Genomic DNA, 21,117 nt, shown 5'->3' on the forward strand with positions numbered 1-21,117 from the left:
GGTGGTGGGTGTGGTGGTGGGTGTGGTGGTGGGTGTGGTGGTTGTTGTTTTTAAGAGGTGGCCAAAGTGAGATGTGGATGGGATAGTTAGTAGGAGGCAGGTCAGTGCAGGCGGAGACTTGCCACCAGGGTAGAGGGGGCATTTGAGCAAGGTGAACTTACCTCTTTCTTCCTGTCTGAGGCCAAGAGTAGAAAAGGGGGCTGGGATGGGACTGTAAATGGAAATACTGAATCGGGAAAGCACAGGGTTATATGAGTGTTCAATAAACTTCCTTCTGTGGGCTTTTCCTAGATAGCTTCAGGATTCTTTGCATTGGATTGTGTCACAGGTTTGTAAGATGGGGGACTTCAGCTCTGCTGAGTTTCAAGTTATATCTGGGAAGTTTTTCAGTAGAATTATTGGTGGCTATTGGTTTTCTTTTTCTCTTGTTGTTGAAGCCAGAATTTGTTCAAACAAGCGTTCATTCCATGAAAGCTTCATCAGGAGGGATGGCATGTGAGACAGCTCTCTGCCTGCAGGGTGCCAAGTTCCCCCCCCCCCCGTGCAGAATTAAACCTTGTGCTGTGTGCTCTTTTTTCTAAACTAGATTTTTGTGTTTGGGCACCCACCTCTATTTCCAAAGGCTTACAAACAGAAAGAACAAGAATATCTTGATGGTGGTACGTGGAAGTACCAGCTAAAAGTATGGTTGACCCAGCTAAATCACTGGAGAAGATTTGAATGCATATATTAAGCCACATATTTATATAACGTTCGTAGTTCTACCTTTGCCAGGTAACTGTCAGGCATTGAGTAAGTAAAACTGATACTGCTGTTGTCAGAAACATGAAGTTACTCTTTGCTTCATTTCCCATTTTAGCATGGAAGAAATGTCTTCAAATGACAGTGGAAGCATTCTCTGCTAGAGGATATTGGTCGTCTCTATTGAATCCAGTGCAATCTGCTGGATTTTTGTCCAAGTTCATAAATCTCTTGGAGAAAACTAAAGGGTACCCCTTACCTTCAACCAGTGTTCCTTCAAGGCCTCTTAGAGCTGTTCACTGTAATGGAAGAACCATCATTTAGATATGCTCGGAAGGCAGTGTTTTCATAGACCTTGCTTCCATGAAATATACTCTACTCGATAGGAACAGCACTTTTTTTTTTTTTTTCACTTGGCCCTTTCCTATGTGTCAGGATCAAATCTGTTTTTGGTTGCTGATACTTCAGAGCCCTGCTGGGCAACATATGCCCTGCAGAAAAATATGCTCTGAGCTCTTGCTCACTTTTTTCTTCTTTGCAGATGGTGGCAGAAATCTAAGCCTGGACTCCATTCCGATGGGCTTGCCGATGTCAGACCCAACTGCCTGGGCCACTGCGATGAACAACCTTGGGATGGCTCCTATGGGGATGACAGGACAACCACTTCTGCCTGGTATGTGAATTTGTCCAGACTATGCCCTCATTTTCCTTTCAAACATATTTTTAGGGAGGCCCTATTTCAACTGTATAAAATTAATGTTTTTTTGTTTTTGTTTTTTAATGCCTTAAGCATTTATCAACTGTGTTTAAAATGTGTTACTGTCCACAGGTGATTTATTTAGAGGTCAGTGGCTTAAAACTGATTTCAGAAGAAATGAGAATACATCTTTATTGATCCAAACCATGTTTTTTGTGGAGTACCCACTAGATACTCTGCAGCAGGCCAGCAGGAGCAGGGTCTTGCACTGAGAGGCATCTGCAGAACTCAGAATAAATGTGTTACTTGATATCATTGGTTTTCTAAGCTGAACTGTCTTGGAACTGCTTAGACTGAAGGATGTGGGGGATAAAGAAAAAGCGATAAGGCAGTAAATGGATATGGTGGAAGTTAATGGAGGATTCTGCTTCAGAAATAACCATCTTTCAGTACAGAGTACATGTGCATGGATGCATCAGCCTAGGCAGGATTTGTTAAAGAGCTCCTATGGTAACAGCTCTGCTGTGCCTGGTTTCTCGGTGCAGTGARCTTGTGCATCAAAATCTTGAGATAAAATTACTGTTTCAATGCTTTACTATATTAAGCGCTCAAAAGATGCTGTCTCCTGCCTGAATAATCAGCCTACTCACCTGGGGAGGGAATGTCTGTGTTGGCAGCACTCTACAATCCTGTTCTCCTGCTCTTACGGCACGGAGCAGGTGGTTTGCTGTACAGCTGATACTATATTTAACTAACAGCATCACTTAACTTGGCATGTTTTCGATGTAGTCTATACTCTTCTGTCCCTGAGGCCTTGTTTCACATTTGTCTTTGCTGTAAGAGATGTTTTCATGTCTTTCTCCCACTTGCATGCTTCATTTCTATTGATTTTACTTGACAGATCAGCTCTATCCTAGGACAGTATACAAGTTTAAAGCCAGTCTCTCATTCCCAGCTATAAGAATAAAGAAGGCTTTTGGCATTCAGACTAATGTTGGTTTTGATGCTTTGAGATCAGGTGTTCCACAAACAGCACAGACACTGAGGATGTTTTAGGAGCAAAATGACTTTTCCTCATCCAACTGCAAAGCAGCAGAATGCTTTGGTGAATATGGATCAGTTTTCAAGGACAGTGATGGTTTTAAGTTCATAAACACTATAAATATGATTAATCAAAAAGATAAGAGGCAATGGGAGCTTGATATGCCTTAGACCATCTTTGCTGAAAGCCATGCAGGATTAAAATTTCAGGTCTCAGTAAAGAATATCTAAAAGTGCTTAAGAGTTTACTAGCCTATTTCTGTTCCTGCAGATGAAGTAAAATGTGTAGTTGTGGAATGCTTTGACAGGACTTTAACATCTAAGATGAGTGTGCTGCATCTTTCACTCCATCCAGGTACTGCCAGCTTTATATAAAAAAAGATTATCACAGCTTTCACCAAACAGTACCTGCCAGGCCTGATGTTTTTGAACTCTTTAGAGCCCCTGAGAACTTTTTTTTCTTCCTTTTTTGTTTTTGTTTTTTGTTTTTACAAATGGAGATTGGCTCTTCTGCATTTGATTCTTAATCCTCTCCAATGCTGGTCTCTAGCCATTGGCTCTATTTCTTAACAGAAAAAGCAGATCTCTAAGCAAGCTGGCAAGTTGCCCAGCACTTGCATAGTGCTGGTTGAGCAGTAAACAGTGGGGCTCACTTGTCCAGCAACCACGAATCCAAAGGCTGTGTGTTCTGTTTCTCCTTGTATACACACTTTGTACCTTTTATCTTGCTAGTTCTTTTGTTTCTGATTATTGTATCCATTCACACTTTTCAGAAGATTGTAGGCCTACCTCAATCTGACAAAAAACTGGCCTAGCTTTCTCCTCCTCAGATTTCTCAAGCTCCTCTGTTATTTGGCAGAACTTGCACTTTTCATTCCTGCCCTGAGAGTTTTCCCTGGTTGGTATCCATGTTCATTAACTAACCTTGAACCAGGTACAAATAACAAGGGCAGATGACTGCTTGCAGTCGTTGGCATGAAGAATTATAAAATGCCAAGAGACTAAATCTAGAGGGTTGCAAAAGCTGGGGGAATGGAAGGGTGGTTGCGCTTGCCTGCCCTGGATGTGTGACAGACAGCCCAGCCTGACCCACAGCGCTCCTGGCTATAGGACCAGGCAGAACAGTGACCACCCTGCCAAAGATAGTGGGAAGTGGCTGAAATGCACCTTGTTCTGCCCTTCTTGCTGCCAGCTAGTGTTACTTCCCTGCAGGAGCATGGTGTACCCTGCTCCCCAAAGACAATTTGGCTTTCTTCAACTCTGATGTTTAAGGATACTGTGCTCTGTTCCTTTTTTTCGCTTTTCTCCCTGTCTTCTGCCAGCCAGCGCTGAGACCAAACTCTTGGTCTTGACCTGTGTCAAACTGCTGAAATGACAATTGGGAGCCCTGGCTCTTACAGAGGGTCATTTTCAACTTGATCTTTCTCTGCATTTTGCAGCAGATCACTCAAGCTCCCCATCTCCATCTTCCATGCTGTATAAGCAGCGAGAGCTTTGGCCACTCTTCCTTCCAGCTCCTCTTAACAGGCAGCTGGGAGCAAGGTCCCGCTTACTCCCTGCTGAGGTTTTGGAGTACAGCTCCAGGAGAATAACAAGGGTAGTTTTGCCATCTCAACTGTGATTTTTTTTTTATAGGAGTGACGAGGGTGGATTACAGAGAGAGACAGTGTTCTCAGGGCACATTCCCAAGTGGCATGGCTTCATCTGTACTGCTTACAGGGGGTATGTCAGGGCCGCTTCCATTGCCTGCAGCATGCCCAGGGGCTGTTTGTCACAAGCCTGAAGTACTCATGAAAATGGTGTAAAGTTTCATGGCTGGGTTTGAGTTTGCTAGCGTAGGTGTTGTGAAAAAGGGAGGGAGATAACTAGCATCCCAGCCTAAAGGTTTGGAATCTGAAAGCTGTGTTAGTAAACTGAAGTTTAGGATGCTGCCTTTGGCAAGTGCTCTTCCAGCCCTTGTGCTTCCAGCTAACTTGTGCTTGTTGAACTCCATTTTGCCTTCAGCAAGCTTTGCTTTGGGTTGTTTCAGGTTAAACTCATCCAGGACTCGGTCTTATAATTTTTTTCCAGCTCCTCATATCTTCATGAGTTTTTCCCTGTGTCACAGCCGCCCGTGAGGTAACCTTCATCTCAGACTYCAACTTATGAATATGTGAATTCAGCCTGCAGAGATCTAGGGTGGGGTACCCTCTCCCAACTTTCTCTTTCCTAGTTAGAACCTGTGAGTAAAGCCGCTACTCAAAGAGCTCCAAGTATTTCTAATTTCGTAGAAAATTGTAGCAGGAGAGAAAGTTGTGCCCCAGGATAGTAGTGATACAGGTATAGCATTAATCATTCTGCCTGAGTCCAACTCTTAACCTAAAAGTCAACCCTTACAGCCCCTTTTTCCCCTGGGAACCTGTATCCAGTGTGAAGTTCAGTGGAATCATGTACCACCACTGTGTGAAGTAGTAAGGCTGCCTGTCTGGGCTGTTGAACATGTCTTTATCTATAGACAGACTCATATAATTTGGTTTTGTAGGAAGCTATGAACTGAATATATGCTGATTTCTTTTGAGACAGGTAAAAATACTCCTTTGAATAGCTGAAAGCAGTGCTGTTTGCCTGACCTTTTCAATAGTATCATCTCTGAAACCTGCTAATGAAAGTTTAAAATTTTACAACTTTAATGTCTTACTTTGCAAGTCAGGTGTCACAGGCTAAGTATACCAGCATAAGCTGTTCATGGATAAGTAGTAGCTCTGAACTAAGGTATCTGATAAGGAATTAATTTCACACTTGGCTACATGAAGATTTCTTGTGCCTTCCTCTGAAATGTCTGTTCCTAGCTATGCCAGCACTGTAATCTAAAGGGATCTTGAGTCTCATCTGGTGTAATAATTAATTTGTTCTAAATGTTTCATAATAAACATGTGATCTTTGATCAGCTGGTGTGGCCCAGCTAGTGCATTTTTTCTACTTCAGTAGATGTGCCTATGAAATGAGAAGAGGCAGTGGAGTGGCTGACTTGTACGGTTAAGGATCTAGGATCTGCAAGGAGAAAAATTGTCTAGAGTAGAGATTAAGCAAGCTTTGTTTCTGCAGTAACTGCAGCTGTAGCATTCCCATCCCAGCTGCATCTGAAACCTCTTCATGGCAGAGGACTTCTCAAATCTGTGTTATTGTGGTAACTGTTCCTACGTGGCATAAAATGAATAGGAAGACTTGCACTGAGTGCAAGCAAATCTAAATTAGGCAAACAAAATAATATACAGAGACTCTGCAGAAATGTAACCCTAGGTAAAATATTTCAAAATACAAAGGAAAATAAAATTTGGCTACCAAACTCAGGTATTCAATCTGGACACTAAAAGTTGTCTTGCATCCAGACTGTTGTTCAGCCAAAGTAGTAGCTTTTTGTAGGAAGTGTTTACAAAGAAAAGAATACAAAATAGTTTTTTCTGCCTTAGGGATATGAGTAGTATATGAACTGATGCCAGCTTAGCATCAAAGGAAAATGCTGCCTCTGCACATTTCACTCAGTTCCGCCTATTTGTAATTTTTCCCTGTGCCTTGCAAAGTTAAAATTAACTTTCTACATCTGAAATAGGTAGCCAGATTCCAAAGCTCTGTAGCACTCTGGGTTGCACAGTCTGTGGTAGTGTCCTGTGATATTTTGAGACTGTCCAGATCTTCAAGATTTCTTCTGACACAAAGCGGGAAATAATGGTAGAGAGTAGAGAAGATGATGACTTGTGCCTGCAGGAGGAAATTCTTCCTCAAACCTCAGCCTGATGGTACCAGCTGGCCCTGATGGTACCAGTTGTCCTTACAGCTTAGCCACTGACATTCTCAAACTCACAATGTCTGAGTTTTCATAATGCATTAGGTGTACTGTTCCCATTTAGTTGCCTGCAGGTGTTGCTTTCCATGGGTTCATTACTTATAAAGAGATAAAACATCCCTCATTTGACAACTTTGCTTAGTTTTATTTGATGTTGAAGATAAATGTAAGAGTAAAACCAGAATAAAATGCTACTTATTCAGATATAGTCTGAATATAGCTAACTAAAAGCCTAGAAACAAGTTAAACAGAGTGGCAACATATGTCTAAACATACCCTAGGTGGTATTTAACAATAAAGTTTTTCCTTAAATGCTTCTGTGCATCTCACCTAGAATTCCTCTGTCACGTTCTTAGCTGCACGAGGTGGAGACCTGGAATTCATACTTATCTAGTTTGCAAGGTGATGCTCTTAATCCCATGTCACAAGCTATGTCTATGCTACTTATTTTGATACTGCACTGAATTTAGTTTCACGCTGTTCCCATATGCCACAGATTTCCTTTATATGGACAATAGAGTATTTATTGGGAAAGATTTTCTCGCTAGATGTGAGGTAGTAGTATCTATGAAGTGGGGAAGGAAGTAGTTTGAACAGAGGAAGTCCTATTTTGTTGAGATGATCAACAAGGAAATAGTTCCCTCCTCTCCCCCCCCCAAAAAAAAAAAGAAAAAAGAAAAAAGAAAGTAGTTTCAAGGGTACAGATTTAAAGTTCTGGTGAGTTGAATCGTGATGTTCCCTCACCGTAGCTGTTTGTTCAGCTAATTTTCCCTGGCACAGGGGATGAGTGCAGTCTCAGTGGACAATTTTTTTTTTTGTATGAGTCCAAAATGATAACTGTCTCACTTATTCTCTTCCCCACTTAGATTTTGATCCTGCTCTTGGCATGATGACTGGAATCCCTCCAATCAACCCCATGATGCCAGGCCTGGGGATAGTCCCACCTCCCATCCCTCCGGACATGCCTGCTGTGAAAGAGATCATTCACTGCAAAAGCTGCACTCTCTTCCCACCTAACCCACGTAAGAGCCTGCTTATGCGTTGTCCTGTTTCTTCTTTGTGTTCAAAGGTGATGAGGAATTGTTTCCTCCCTCTCTTCCTCCCTGTGTGTGTGTGTGTAAATATATATATATAATATATAAATATAAAAATTTGTATGCAAGGGAAGAGCCATTATGTTTCCTGGGCCTAGCAACTCTGGGGTGAGTCACCATGGACTAGATGCTGACAAGCAGGTGACAGAGCAATAGGAAGGGCTGTTCTTGTTGCTGAGTGTTTGTCTTTTCAATAAATAGACTTTTCAGTTGTTAGATAAGGACTAGGAAAGAAAATATTCCTGTCCCTAGATATTTAGACTCTAATCTTCCTGAGATGATTCTTGTGTGAGATATTTAAGGTTTCAAAGATAGCAAGTTGTTGGAAGTAAGGGTTACGTGATCAGCCTGTGTGATCAATGCTGAGAGATGAGAGCACTCGGATCTTACTGAAAGTGAGGGAAGGAGAGCAGAGGCAACCTGAAGCAAGACAGAAAACTTTAAGATAAGACATTCAGGACTTGGCACCTGGCTATAGCAAGAAAGAAGAATTGCCTTCAAACTAGCTGACTGACCCTTTTACTTGGCTTTTGTTACAAAAGTCAGAGGGAAAGGCATAGTAGCTGTCGGGGCTTGTGCAGGGAAAGATGAAGGAGATAAAATGAACAACAAACTGCAGATGCGATAGAGGAAGTAGGAAATCATTGCTGAGGTGTCCTTTGGTCTTAGAGTGTATCCTTAGCCATTACTGTTATACTGAGGCATGCACAGATTATATGCTTAACATCCAGTCTGTCCCAATCCTTTGTTTTTTGGACTTTGTGATTTTTCAGGCTGATACTTCTTGATACTTGTATTAACTTCCATTAAAAAGATTCTAAATCAGCTTTCTTGTGCTCTCTCTCTGTCAGATCTTGCTTTATTCCTACTCTTTCTACCTCTAACATGTATATTTCTATGCTAACCAATCCTTTTCCTGTTTCTTGCGAGCTCTGTGTGCTTTTCAAGTCCTGCAGAGTGTTTTTTTTCATCCAGCTGGGCTTCAAGGAAGAAGCTTTTTTCTTCCCACTTTGAGATACAGGTTCCAATTAATTTTTTTTCAAAGCTTCTATCACATTCAAGTTCTGAGAACTTTTCAGATCAGTTCCTTTAATTTTTCAAAGTTATTCCTTGGAAATAAATCTCTTCAGTTACAAAATCCCTAGCAAAAACCTTGCTTTTTTTGAGCTTTTCATTGTATTTAAACTGGATCAGTTCATGGTTGCTCCATCAAGATTCTTTTACCACTAGCTGTTCTGTAATGTCCTTAATATCCATAAATTCCCCCTTTCCCCCCATTTAAAGTAGCACTACTTGTTGGCTCAAAACTACCCAATGAAATTTATCAACTTGTCATTCGCAATTCCATTACTGATAATTTGTTTATCAGCCTTTTTCTGAGAAATTTGAAGTCTCTCATGTTAATACAATTCTTCACAGTGTGATATCCTTTTAGAATATTGAAAGATTTCCAGTCTTATTCAAATCAATTCTGGTTTTATCTATGGTATTCTTTCTTCACTGCGTTTCACAATTGAACTACAAAGCTACCTTATTAATTCTTGTCCTTCCTGCACCTACACCTAACTCGTTCTGTTTGGAGCTTGCCTGTTGTTCTTCCAAGAACTATTGTTATCATGTAAAACCTAGTTCCATGTCTCACTTCAGCAGTTTTAACTACTCTCATCTAAATTCCTAGCTGAAACAAGTACAGTTGCTTCTTCATTTTTCTCCTCTGGCATGGGTTGGAAGTTTCTGAATTTCTTGTCTCTAAGTCTGGGTAGGTGCAGTGCTGAACTTACGGGCCAATCTCTCTAGGTCAAGGCTGCCTTTTTGCTGTTCCTGTGAAAACCATCTTAAAATTGGCTAGTTACTTTCCAAAAATTATCACTTTTTGTCTGTAGGTTGCTTGTTGACAAGCTGCTAAAACCTCTCTGTTTTAGAGTGTGTTGCTTTGCCTTCTGACTCATTTCCCTATTCCAGTTGGGACCCCGGTGGTAAACTGTCCAGCGGGACCCCTCTTAGGAACCTCTCATCACTACTGCTTCTTTGAAGGGAAAGAAAAGAAAATCAGTATTAAATAGTGCCTAGGAAAACAGGTGGGACTGGAAGGCTTCAGCCTTTATCTCCTCCCAGTCCATTAATACCTTTGGTCTGGAGTGGCAACTGCAGAAATGAGTAGTGGTGGGAAATCAGTGCCAGCTGCTATGGTAATCTCTTATATGCTTGGCAAAACCTTGGAACCTGTGTCTCATCCCATCCTTGCAGTGCCATACACCTCTGGGGGAGTGTTGCAATGATACCAGTTTTATTCTTCTGGCAAGTTCTGGTGTGTATGTGGCAGTGTGGAGACCTGCTTAAGACATCTTTCTTCCCATTCTGAGGTTCTAGACAACAGGTGACTTCAGGCCTCAGTGGCTCTGTCTCAGAGAATTAGCAGAAATATTTCTTTCCTTTCCTTTTTTTTTTTTTCCTCCCCTCCTCCCCTCTCCAGGTACCAGAAAAAAGGAAGCATAAATCCTAATGCTCTAGCCAGTTTTGCTTTCCAGGACTGAGTAGTGGCTGTTTCAGAAAGCAAAGTGTCTTTGAGCAAACATATTTGGTGTTATCTGCATGCTGCAGGACAAAACTCAAGAGCAGTCTAACAGTGTTCCATGTTGGTCTAATGCGTTGTGAGCTTGGGACAGTGAGCTCCAGCAGATGTTCTGCAGAAATCTGACTTCTAATGGCCAGTAGGTGAGAGATCTTAAATCTCTAGTGCTTTCCATCTGGACTCCATTGGCCACCTTCCTCATCAGAACAACTTTGAGGAACAGAATTCTCTTTTGTCTCCTGAGATTTACTTTAGGGATGATTGGCCATCAGCACTTAGCCTCTTTGTGGACTCCGTTTGGATTGTTTGAAATCATTCTTAGACTTCATTGAACATGTAATGTCAGCTTTCACCATTTCTTGGGAGAATGGAGGGCAGCATGCTGGCACATTGTGTAATGGTAATACTATATCTCTCATCCTATGAGTGCTGCTCCCCTGGAAGCAGCCAGTAGACTTTCTTACAGAACTTTGTCCTGTGGTCCCTATTCCAGGGTGGGAATTGGGAAACACTAGATTCCTGCTGGGAACATGGCATTCTTGATTTGCCTTTTTTTTTTTTTTTTTTTTTTTTTTTTTTTTTTTTTTTTTTTTTTTTTTTTTTTTTGCCGCCGCAGTACTGGAGCGATCACCAGGAAGAGAGCAGCTCTGCTGTTAAGTATTCTAAATGTGCAGGCGCTTTGGACAAGAAGTCTTTTATCCCTTGATGTCAGTTCAGTTTCTCAGCTCATTACTCATTCTTCATTCTTTTGACTCTTTAAGCATCCTGTGTTGACATTTACTGCCTGAGTTTTCTCCAAGTGACATGCTTGCAAGGCAGAGATGGTTTGGCACATGCACTGACAAATAAAATGAGAAAGTTGGTAATCCTGACAAATTATACTACCAGGAATGGCTGCTCAGAAAGAATCTGAGATGGTCCAGGTGGACTTACTCTTATCTCTTTTCTAGGTGTATCCTCACCATGAACCTCTGTCTGGAGCCTGCCATCCCTTTAGCATCACTGAAGAGTGGTCAGTGGAGTTTGGGGGCAATTCATCTGAGCAAATGTTTGTGTCTGCTTTTGAGGAAGATGAATCACCCCAGTCTCTGCTGCCTAACTTTCCCATGACTGTAAGGGAATTGCAGAGTGACTAGCTTGTGTCAGCATTTGGTTATGATTCATCTGACCTATTGGAGACATCTACCTTAAAGAAAAATCATACTTTAGAAGGAGCCTATTCTCATCCCTTGTATGTGTGATAATATATATGAATTGTGTGAGCTGTGCTCAGAGTGGATAATACATGGCTTGCCACATATTGGGTATTGGGTCCAGATCACATCTAAGCAACACTGCCAAGGCTCACCAGCCTTCCCTGGCTCTTTATACTTGGACAAATTTAGGGGGGGATCTTCAGTATCCTGTCATACTTGATGCAATTTGTGGTACTTTGCAGGTAAATACACATGTTGTGCATCCGAGAGGCTAGTAGCATAAAGCTGTATTTGTGAAGGGCACAGAAGGGCCCGTTAGATCTAAGCCTTTAACATATGCCTTAACCCCATAGCTGAATTAATTGTACTAGTGATCAACTCTGCCTCCCCAATGGAAAGAATGTATGAACTCCATGGGAATAGTTTTTTCTGCTGTGATCTCCAGACTAGCTGGGACGTTGCTTGTTCCTTGTTAAATGACTGTCTGCAGTACAGTAAGTAATTGTGTGTTGGAAAACTAAAGAACCTGTGAGCCTATGTGACGACTGTTATCCTTGGAGCAGAGCCTTGGGCTATGCCAGTGTAGTGCTGTATTACTACTTTGAGGAGGCCAGTAGCAGTGGAGGATGCTGAAGGGTGAGCAAGGGTTTGGTTCTTTGCCAAATGAAGATTTTAAGAATGCATCTTGTGCTTGCAGGAGCCTGTACATACTATCATCAAAGCCAATGCCCTCAAGCTGTAGGGGCTGGTCTCATGTTCCCTTTACTCATAGCCAACTTAGTGGGGGCAGAGTTTGTAGCTCTACAGTGATATCAGTGTGTGATGTGGGCTCCTATTCCTTCATTTCCCACTCCTCTAGACTGACTCTGATTTGAGTGCAGGGAGATGCTGGCACAGAGGGAGAGTGTGAGTCTCTGGGGTTATCTATATGAAGAAAATAAACAGGAAAGATGTTCAATGCCTATGAACACTAAGGCATCCACTCCACCATGCTTGTCCTGAACCTGGATTTCTGCATCACCCTTCCCACTACAAGATTATTTACTTGCAAGGGGACTTGGAAAAGAATTAACAGCTTGTAATAGCTTGTTTATTCCTCTGCAGATGCAATGGAGCATCTCCTACTTGGTTTATCCTTACTGCTCCATGCTGGGTACCAGCTTATGCTAGAGCTTGGTCTTGGCTCTCAGATTAATGCAAGCAGCTTGGCAGCAAGCCCTCCCCAAGTCTTGGTGATACTGGAGTCACTGTTCCAGGTAGCCAGTGCCTGGCCTACAAGCAGGAGCTTTACTTGGCTTCTTATCTTCAGAGAAGCAAGAATGTTAGCTTCCCACGAGCTGTGCTTACTGCCAGGCAAGCAAAGAATGCAAAGCAGTGTACTCAAAGTGTGAAGATGAGATCTCAATAATAAAATTGACAGAAGTTACAAACTGGGGAAAGTAGAACCAAAAAACGTAGTCTCAAGTGTGCTTCTTACCAAAACTGGTTTCTGAGTTGTCACTTAGAACCCGTGTAGCTCAATTGTAGTGTCATGGCCCTAGAGAAATTTGTGGGTTGGTGTCAGGACACAAGAGACTTGACATTGCTTATAGGAAAAATGAGTACTTGCCTAATTTTTTCGGAGACAGTGTTGTTCACTGGAAAGATGATACTTTCATTATGCAGAGAAGTTGTAGGAGACTTTTGTAGCTGCGTATCTGTAAAGGGTTCATAAACAAGGTACCAGCAGATGGCACTTGAGTCTCGTGACTTCCCGGGATTGAGAAACTGCGATGCTCCCTGCTTAGCGTTCAAAACAGAATTCTTGCAATTCCCGATCTTTTCAGTAAACCACTCCCAGAAAAAAACTGTCTCGGTACCATTAACTGGTCCTGGAAACTTTTTTTTTTTAATCAAATACTTGCTGACAAGCCTGTTCAAGAATTTCTAATGCTACATTAGAAGGAAGATTCTCCTGATGCTAGGCAAACAAGTAACCATCACAAAAACACTCAGACATTGCTTTCAAGGTACATGTTCCTTCTAGCCTCACACATAGTAGTTGCTCAGCCTAAGGTTTGTGTACGTAAGGTTGACTGAACTCCCCCATCCTTTCCTGTACCCCTGCAGCCAAATCCCTGTCTCCTCTTGCTCTCAATCTCCTGCATTTCTACTCTTTATATTGCCCCCTTCTCATCTGTGAGGACTCCTAGCATTTCCTGATGGTCTAGATTTCCTCTAATACAGCTGTCGCAGGTCACGAGGAACCTGGGTTTGGAAAGAGGAAACTTTACTTCCCTTTCTCTTCCTGCTTCTCCAGCCTCTTCAGTTTTTCTCTCTACTCCTCCCCTCCTGGCCTTTGATTCCTTTCTCTTTCTACCTTCATTTTACCAACTGACTTTCCTTTATGGGCTTCCTTCAGCTTGCGTCTTATCTGCAGCTCTGGTCCAACATACCAAAGTGGCTCTTTGCTGAATGTTATCTTCGCTTTGCCTTCCTTGCTCTCAGATCTCTTTGCTGCTGGGCTTTGCCTCTCTATCATCACACAATCAGTCAGCATCTCCTGTCAATCCCCTGCTTTTTTCTCTTTTGTGTGCCAGTGACAGTTTATCTACTTGAAGACCTTTCCCTTCCCTTCCTACAGCTCTTCCACCTCCTTCCTGTGTCACAGCTGGAGGATTTTCTTTTCTTCTCTAATCCCATCACTTTTATCCTGAGACCCCAGCCTATTCCATCTCCTGTTCCCCTCACATCCATGTTTATGCTTCCCTGCATTATTCTTAACCATTTGCTCTTCTCTTTCCCTTCACAAGGAAAGTCAGCTTGACTCTCTCTTCCCACCCTGCTGTTGGTGTGCTCCTCTGACCACAGTCCTACCTGTATCCCAAGTCCTCCCCATGCAGCCTCTGTCCTTTGTGTTTCACTGAACCTTCTTTTAACAGACTGTCTGACTTCATCCAGGCCTATATATTTCCATCATCAGCAACATGGGGCATGATCAGTCCTGCTCTCCCTGTGACTTTTGTCCTCCTCTAGTTCTCCTGCTGCTTTAATCCCTTCTTTAGTCCAGCCCTGTGAATAAATGTAGTTTGAAATCTTAATTTCTGGGAAGTGTATGAGCTGATAAAAGAAGCTTCTGGAAAAAGCGTTCTGTGCTTCTGGGCAAATTTGTTTTCCCTTGAGCTACTCTAGTGGAATATGGAAGAATATGGATTTAACAGCCTCTAAGTTACTTGTTTTGAGTTTCATGTACTTAAAATGAGTCAACAATATATCTTTGATCTGAAATACAGCCTATGTAAAACCATGTTCTGCACAAATATTAGACTGTGAAACTTACTGTCATATGATGTGATGAAGGCTAATAATTCTGAAGTTTCCAGGAAAATTGGGAAGATATATTGATAGAAAAGTAGGTAGAGGGAATATTTGTTAAGGTTGTGAAAGAACAATGGAATAGAGATAAAGCTCAGATTTCAGGTTTGGGGAACCCTAATGGTTGTGGTCAGTTTTAGTCCAGTGGTGGTATCTTCACTTGCCATGGGGTTCATTGTCCCTTCTTGGAGGCCTTTGCTGCAGGCTCTCTCTGGGTATTGGACTAGCTGAACCCCTGTCCAGGTGCTGCCTTGCCATTTCTGGTCTTTTGAAATAAGAGTAGAAGGTTAAAAGGGCCGGCTGTTGCAGAAGAAATGAGGCTTACAGGGAAGAAGGTTAAGAAGGTTGTTTGTTTTATAAGACTGTGGCAAATGAGCAGGCAGACTTGATCTGGGAGCTGAAAGGAGCCTCTTCCAAAAGAAAATAGAATATTCTCAAAGAACTGCTTTTAGAATGCCACAGGATTAAACGAACATAATACACAGTTCATTTAATAAATACCTAACTAGTATAATGCTATGAAGTTTACTGGAGGAAATGGATATTAGCACTGAAGTTCATTTAAGATTTTTCAGATATTAAGAAACACCAGGCAACAAAGTTGTAACCTTTCTCAGCCTTCGCATGTTGGGTTGCGAGGGTCTCACTGCACTTGCCGACTGGGAACCTTAGCACAGAAATGAGTTCAATGCTGGAGAAACGCTTCTCCTAAGTCACAACCTATCTTTTGTGTGCTGCGACGTTACAGGTAGGGTAAGTGAACATACTTAACATCCTGTTTCTAGGCAAACTGGATTTAACCGTCAGCCCCTTTTTTATATTCCGTGCCATACAGGTAGAAAATGGATTCCTTCTACCTCCTCTTGGCTATGCCCATTTCCTTTTATCCTTCTCTCCATGATATCTTTTTTGGTTAACATCCAATATTTGGTTAGCAGCCTTTCCTTATGTTAATGCTTTTGTACCCTTTCTAGACTGCTGTATAGCTTTATGCTCTTTAGAATTCTCTGGATACATTTTTTACTTGCTCTTTGTTAGGAATAGTCCTTTAAGCTGTATTTGTATAGCATCTCCTCTGATAGGGTTTTGAGGTCTTGGGTACTGCTCAAATTCTACAGCAGGAACTAGGTGAGCTCTTACTTGCACTAGAGAAAATGCCTGGGAGGCTTCGGGCTCCTGAGATCTTTTATTTAGAAACGGGCTGGTAAATGTGCTTCTTCTGTGTATGGCACCCAAGCAGTGCTATAGATCTACTACTTGATAAAGTGAAATGCACTGTAGCTGAGTGTGTGTTTAAAGGAAACAAGGAAGATGTAGGTGTCTCTTGGGGCAGATGGACAGATAAATGGAATGTATGCTGACAGACTCTATAACCTGACCTGTTTTCTCTCTCACCGTTTTTAGATCTTCCTCCTCCAGCAACAAGAGAGAGGCCCCCTGGATGTAAGACAGTGTTTGTTGGAGGACTGCCGGAAAATGGAACTGAACAGATCATTATGGAGGTTTTTGAACAATGTGGAGAAGTTATAGCTATTCGGAAGAGTAAAAAAAATTTCTGTCACATTCGCTTTGCTGAGGAGTTCATGGTGGACAAGGCACTTTATCTCTCCGGTAGGTATATCTCTGCCTCAGATGACAGCTTAAAATTCTGGGGTAAAGAAGTAATGATTTCTTTACCGTTACAATGATAGGCTTTCTTGCCACTGGAAGATTTGCTTCATGTTGCATCAGAGTTGCCTCTTTTTCAGCTGTTATTGCATCTCTGTTTAAATATCTGAAAACAGCGCTTGATAGAAAAGGCAGCAATGCTGTGTTATCTTGGGTATTGCGAACCTTTGCAGAATACTGGGATGAGGTGCAGTCGGGGTCCTTTCCCCTCTTCCTTGGATAAGCATCCCATGTTTTATGTTCCAACAGATTCTTTACAGGATGTTTTTAAGGACCTTTTAAACATTTACAGTTGCACTTAAGTGCTTGTTCATTGGATGATGTGCCTGACTTTCATCAGTATCTTTTCCCTGTTGGCAAGCAGAGCGCAAACACCTGGGCTTGTAGGGATCCTCTATCCCATGTCTGTGGAGTTCTAAGAGGTTTGCTTCATGCATGACGGGGACCTCATGGCTCACAAACTGAGTGGTTGGCAAGTTGTGCATTTCCTGCCTAGCCTGCATGTGTTGTGCTGTTACATTTGCGCTGAACACCCCAAACTCTCTACCTGACTCTTTACCATTCCAGGAAAATATAGTAATATTTTCTTCCATGCTAGAATTTCTTCTGAATTCAGTCTTTCAGTATATTAACAAACCAGTGTACTGTCTCCAGGACCCATACTCTCTCCAGAGAGATGAGATTATGAAGATAAGTGAGGGAAATGCTCTTTGTCATTTAAAACAACGGAGACTTTTTCTGTATTTTGTTTGTTTTGAAGGAATTGATTGGAAGGATCAAGTCTTTTCTGGATACTGTTGAATTTGGTTAGACTTGCAATGCCCTGTTAGTAAGAGTTGTGTCTCTTTGGTTACTCCTATTGTATGAAAGCCAATGCAGCCTCTTTAGCTCCAGGAATTCTTTGCTTGTAGTTCCTTCTGCTCAAAGCCCCAATCATGTGTAGGGTCATCAGTGTCCCCTACATGTGAGCTTTGTTTCTGGGTTTGTTCTTTGAACTACAGAGGGACTTTTTACAGGTTTTCTTCTATACATCCCAAATGCACTTTCATTAATCACAGAGGAAAGCCTTCTATCACATTTGATATGCATTGAGGAAAAGGGGCTGTGCAGACTATGCTGATGAGAAAAGCTGCCACACAATCAACATGCATGTTTGCTGGCCTAATCCCCGCTCTGGATGACAGGAGCTGTTCCAAAGACTGCTCCCATGTGTATATCTCCATTTGCCACCTTCTTTGCTGTGTCTCACTTCTCTCATCCCCCCTTCTCACCTGCAGCTTCTGGAGTTTGAAAAAGTGTGAAAGGGATCCAAGGCAGTTTTCTGTGTTCCCTGTGTGAGCAGATGGGCTCAGTCCCAGGGCGAGAGGGGATACATGCAGTTACGTGGTTGCTGTTTGAGACCCAGTATGTTTAGAGGGAAACAGCCTGTGCAAAATCTTATATGGCATGTGCAAAACAGAGGCAATGGCTGCAAACTCCTTAACAGTATTTCCTTTTCCAGGCTCATTCTCCGTGCACTAACTCTTCAGTAAACTCTTGTGTTCAGGGATTTCCTAGTTTTGTTGAGGTGATAGGTACTGTTGTGTAGTTGGAGCTTAAGGCACTGCCCTGCATAAGTTAGTTTTCCTTTTTGAACGTTGTTGTCATGACCACCAGGCTATCGTATCAGACTAGGCTCCAGCACTGACAAAAAGGATACTGGGCGCCTGCATGTGGATTTTGCTCAGGCTCGTGATGATCTGTATGAGTGGGAATGTAAACAGCGGATGCTGGCGCGAGAGGAACGCCATCGCCGAAGGCTGGAAGAGGAGAGATTCCGCCCTCCGTCCCCACCTCCTGTCGTCCATTACTCTGACCATGAATGCAGCATTGTTGCTGAGAAACTTAAAGGTAAGTAGTTTTGTAGGATGTGGTCACCCTTCTGAGCAGATACTGAGAGACACTTGTATTCTTCAGTGGTGGTCTTGGTAAGCTGAGATGATGGTACCGTCTAGACCTTATAACTTCCTAGGTGCTTCACACTATATGTTAACTTTAACTCAAAGAACAGCTGCTGCTGTTTAATATTAAGGAAATGGCAAACATAGAAAGAAACCTGTTGTCCTGTTACAGAGCTGGGATCTTCATCAAGGCTACTGCACTGATGTCTCTCCTGTGCCCTGTTCTCAGCTGTGTGCCGTGAGCAGCTCTCCCAGCCAGCTGTTTATCAGAATTGTATATTTGGGTCTGTTTTTACAGAAGGACAATCTAGAATGCAGCATTTTCTTACAAACAGTCTTTTTTTTTTTTTGCTTCAAAACAACTAGTTTAGACTTCAAATAAGGTCTTTGGATTTAAAACCCATCCTTGGCCTGATTCTTCCTGAGTCACAGGATATTTTATTTCATGAAAGAGTACATCTAAGTAGGTATATGACGCTTTTCAGTAGATTTCCAGCAGTTCGTTCTCATCTCTTTTGCTGTGCTTCAGTAAACAGAGCTTGCTCAGTCAACTTGATGTGTGACTTGCCTTCCCCTTCATAGTCTTGTGTTCAGATAATAACTGTATTTTCAGGAATCCAGATTAGCCATCCTAAGTAAGCAGTTCAGTGGTACCAGGGAAGGCACTTGAAAGCTGTGCAGGTAACCTTGTACTTTCTCAGTCAAAAGATGTCCTTTCTTGCTGCAGATGACACAAAGTTCTCAGAAGCAGTACAGACCTTGCTAACGTGGATAGAACGTGGAGAAGTGAACAGAAGAACTGCAAACAACTTCTACTCTATGATTCAGTCAGCCAACAGCCACATTCGCAGACTAGTGAATGAAAAAGCAACTCATGAGAAAGAGATGGAAGAAGCTAAGGAGAAATTCAAAATTGCTCTCTCAGGGATTCTAGTTCAGTGTGAGTAATATTTCCACACTGAATGTTGGTTGTCTGTTGTTATAGGGGAGAACACTTTAATTTCTGGAACATGGAGATGCCATACAAAAAGGGTTCCAGGAAAAGAAATAGCAATCACTTTTGTGCCACTACAGCTCATTTATAAGCATGTGACATTAACTTGGCAAAAGTTTCTTGTGGTACTTTTTTATTGACATGAGATCCACATCTGGGGGAAGAGGAGAATGAATTTTTAATTTTTTTCTCTTTTAATTATAGTCTGTTAGTAATTCTGTCATCTTTTCAACATTCTGCACCTCTGTGCACAATCAAGGTAAGTTCCTAGTAATCTGGTGCCTCAGCGAAGTATGCAGGATTTATTCGCCAAAGGTAGGATGCAGTAGAATGTTCCCAGTGCCCTGTTCTGAGCAACCTAAGTTACAACTTAAGTTACAGTGAAAACCRTATACAGAGTAAGGTTTTGAACCTGGGTCTTTCAAATCCCAATGTACTTTATTTAACCATGAAGTCAAGTAAGAGGCATGGGCTATATTAATTTCAGCATCTGACTTGTAACAATTCCTCAAACCATTCATTGCCTCTTACATGTTCAGTCTTTAGTAAGTCTAGGTTTTTTTGTTTGTTTCTTTCTTTAAGATTACCTTCTCCATAAATGTACCAAGTCTCTTTGAGCCCCTTGGCTAGGATGTGAATGTTCTTCACTTCAGTTTTACACTCAATTATTTGGGCTGTTACTTATTTGATACTTAGTTTTGATCCTCTGTGTTCATGATAAAATATATGGGCACATGATCCAAAAGGAAATACAGTAAGCACTGCAGAGTAAGTAGTAATAGACAGCATGTAACTCATTTCTGTAAAACACCCACTGGTATCTCAGCCACTTGTAGTTTTATTAGTATAAGCAGCAGAGAGCCAATTTTATTTCATACATGTTATGCCTACTACAACATCCCAAGTGTGAAAAAACATCTAGGTGTGCTTTATGCCACTGGGTGAATTCTTATCCCAGGAGAGGCATTTCACATTTCTGAAAATCTCTGCAAATCTCCTAGAAAAACATCTTAGAAGAAATACACCTAAGAGAAAAGAAAAGTTTTGATAGCTGATATCAGAAGCCCTTTTCTTGAGTATGCATTGATGGGATGCTGTGGCACTGTTCTTTAGGACTGGAACCATTGGGCAGAAGAACATCTGAAGTGCCAACTTCCACAGTTTTACTTAATCATCCCAAATTAAAGAGCAAACGTTCCCTGTTAAACTCCTTGGTGGTGTTGCGCAGAGCATTTGAACATTTTCGCTGCAACGTGTGCCCTTCTTTTTTCCTAGTTGAGAGCAGATGCAATTTTTCCAGTTGGTCATTACTCTGTGAGTGTTTGGCACTGGCCTGGTGAAGTCCACACTTTTCTTTCCAGGCAGAGTCCCTTTCCTGAGCATGGCTTCAGCACAGTACAGTGTTATAACAAAAGGTTAGCCAAACCACCTGCCTGATTCCACTCTTTTACTCCTTTACTCCTCTTGTTCGCCCTCTCTGGATGATATTCTGGCCTGATTTGACTGCTGATTTGATACTACAGTCGAGCAGATAGTGGCCGTGTACCATTCTGCCTCCAAACAAAAGGCTTGGGACCATTTCACGAAAGCTCAGCGTAAGAACATCAGCGTGTGGTGCAAACAAGCAGAGGTTGGTAATTTTTTATTGTGTTAGATCCTCCAGCACAGTCTCTTTCATGTCAGGATATTAATTTTAACTTTGCGCAATGCTCACGTAGATAGTAACATTTTAATTCAACAGTGTAAGATGGGAATTATACAGTCATCTCTTGTGCTCCAGGTAATAAATTTGCTCTTAGTATTTATGCGACTAGTAAAGATGCATTGAGTTCTGTATGCTGTTTCAAGTTGTAGATCAACAGTTATTATTGTGTACGTCTTCCACTATTTATAACGTTAAAGTGAGAGGGATTTCTAGAGAGATGTGAAGAGCAAAAATAGAACAACATCACTGAGAAACCGGTTTTTATCACTTTCCTGTTGACAGATCTGAGAGA

The 21,117-nt window shown here is 41.9% G+C and overlaps 1 protein-coding gene across 15 annotated transcripts in view; it reads left to right on the forward strand.

The window, feature by feature from the left end:
• The window catches only part of ENOX2 (ecto-NOX disulfide-thiol exchanger 2), a 68,102-nt gene that overhangs the window by 22,871 nt on the left and 24,114 nt on the right, over positions 1–21,117 (forward strand). For 11 of the 15 annotated variants that reach the window (XR_003254586.1, XM_026072108.1, XM_026072103.1 and 8 more), the window contains 6 exons: positions 1,283–1,414; positions 7,169–7,324; positions 15,923–16,129; positions 17,843–18,076; positions 18,854–19,066; positions 20,644–20,750. Coding sequence is in view for 14 of the 15 variants with exons in the window: in XM_026072108.1 (XP_025927893.1) it covers positions 1,283–1,414; positions 7,169–7,324; positions 15,923–16,129; positions 17,843–18,076; positions 18,854–19,066; positions 20,644–20,750 (1,049 nt within the window). In the remaining variant the exon portion in view is untranslated. Of the gene's footprint in view, positions 1–74; positions 152–181; positions 329–1,282; positions 1,415–7,168; positions 7,325–10,918; positions 10,981–15,922; positions 16,130–17,842; positions 18,077–18,853; positions 19,067–20,643; positions 20,751–21,117 lie in introns of those variants that run through there. The other 4 variants (XM_026072114.1, XM_026072113.1, XM_026072112.1 and 1 more) reach the window with 4 other exon arrangements.

The sequence above is a fragment of the Apteryx rowi genome, unplaced genomic scaffold, assembly GCF_003343035.1.
Source record: "Apteryx rowi isolate R43461 unplaced genomic scaffold, aptRow1 scaffold_338, whole genome shotgun sequence".
NCBI lineage: Eukaryota > Metazoa > Chordata > Aves > Apterygiformes > Apterygidae > Apteryx > Apteryx rowi.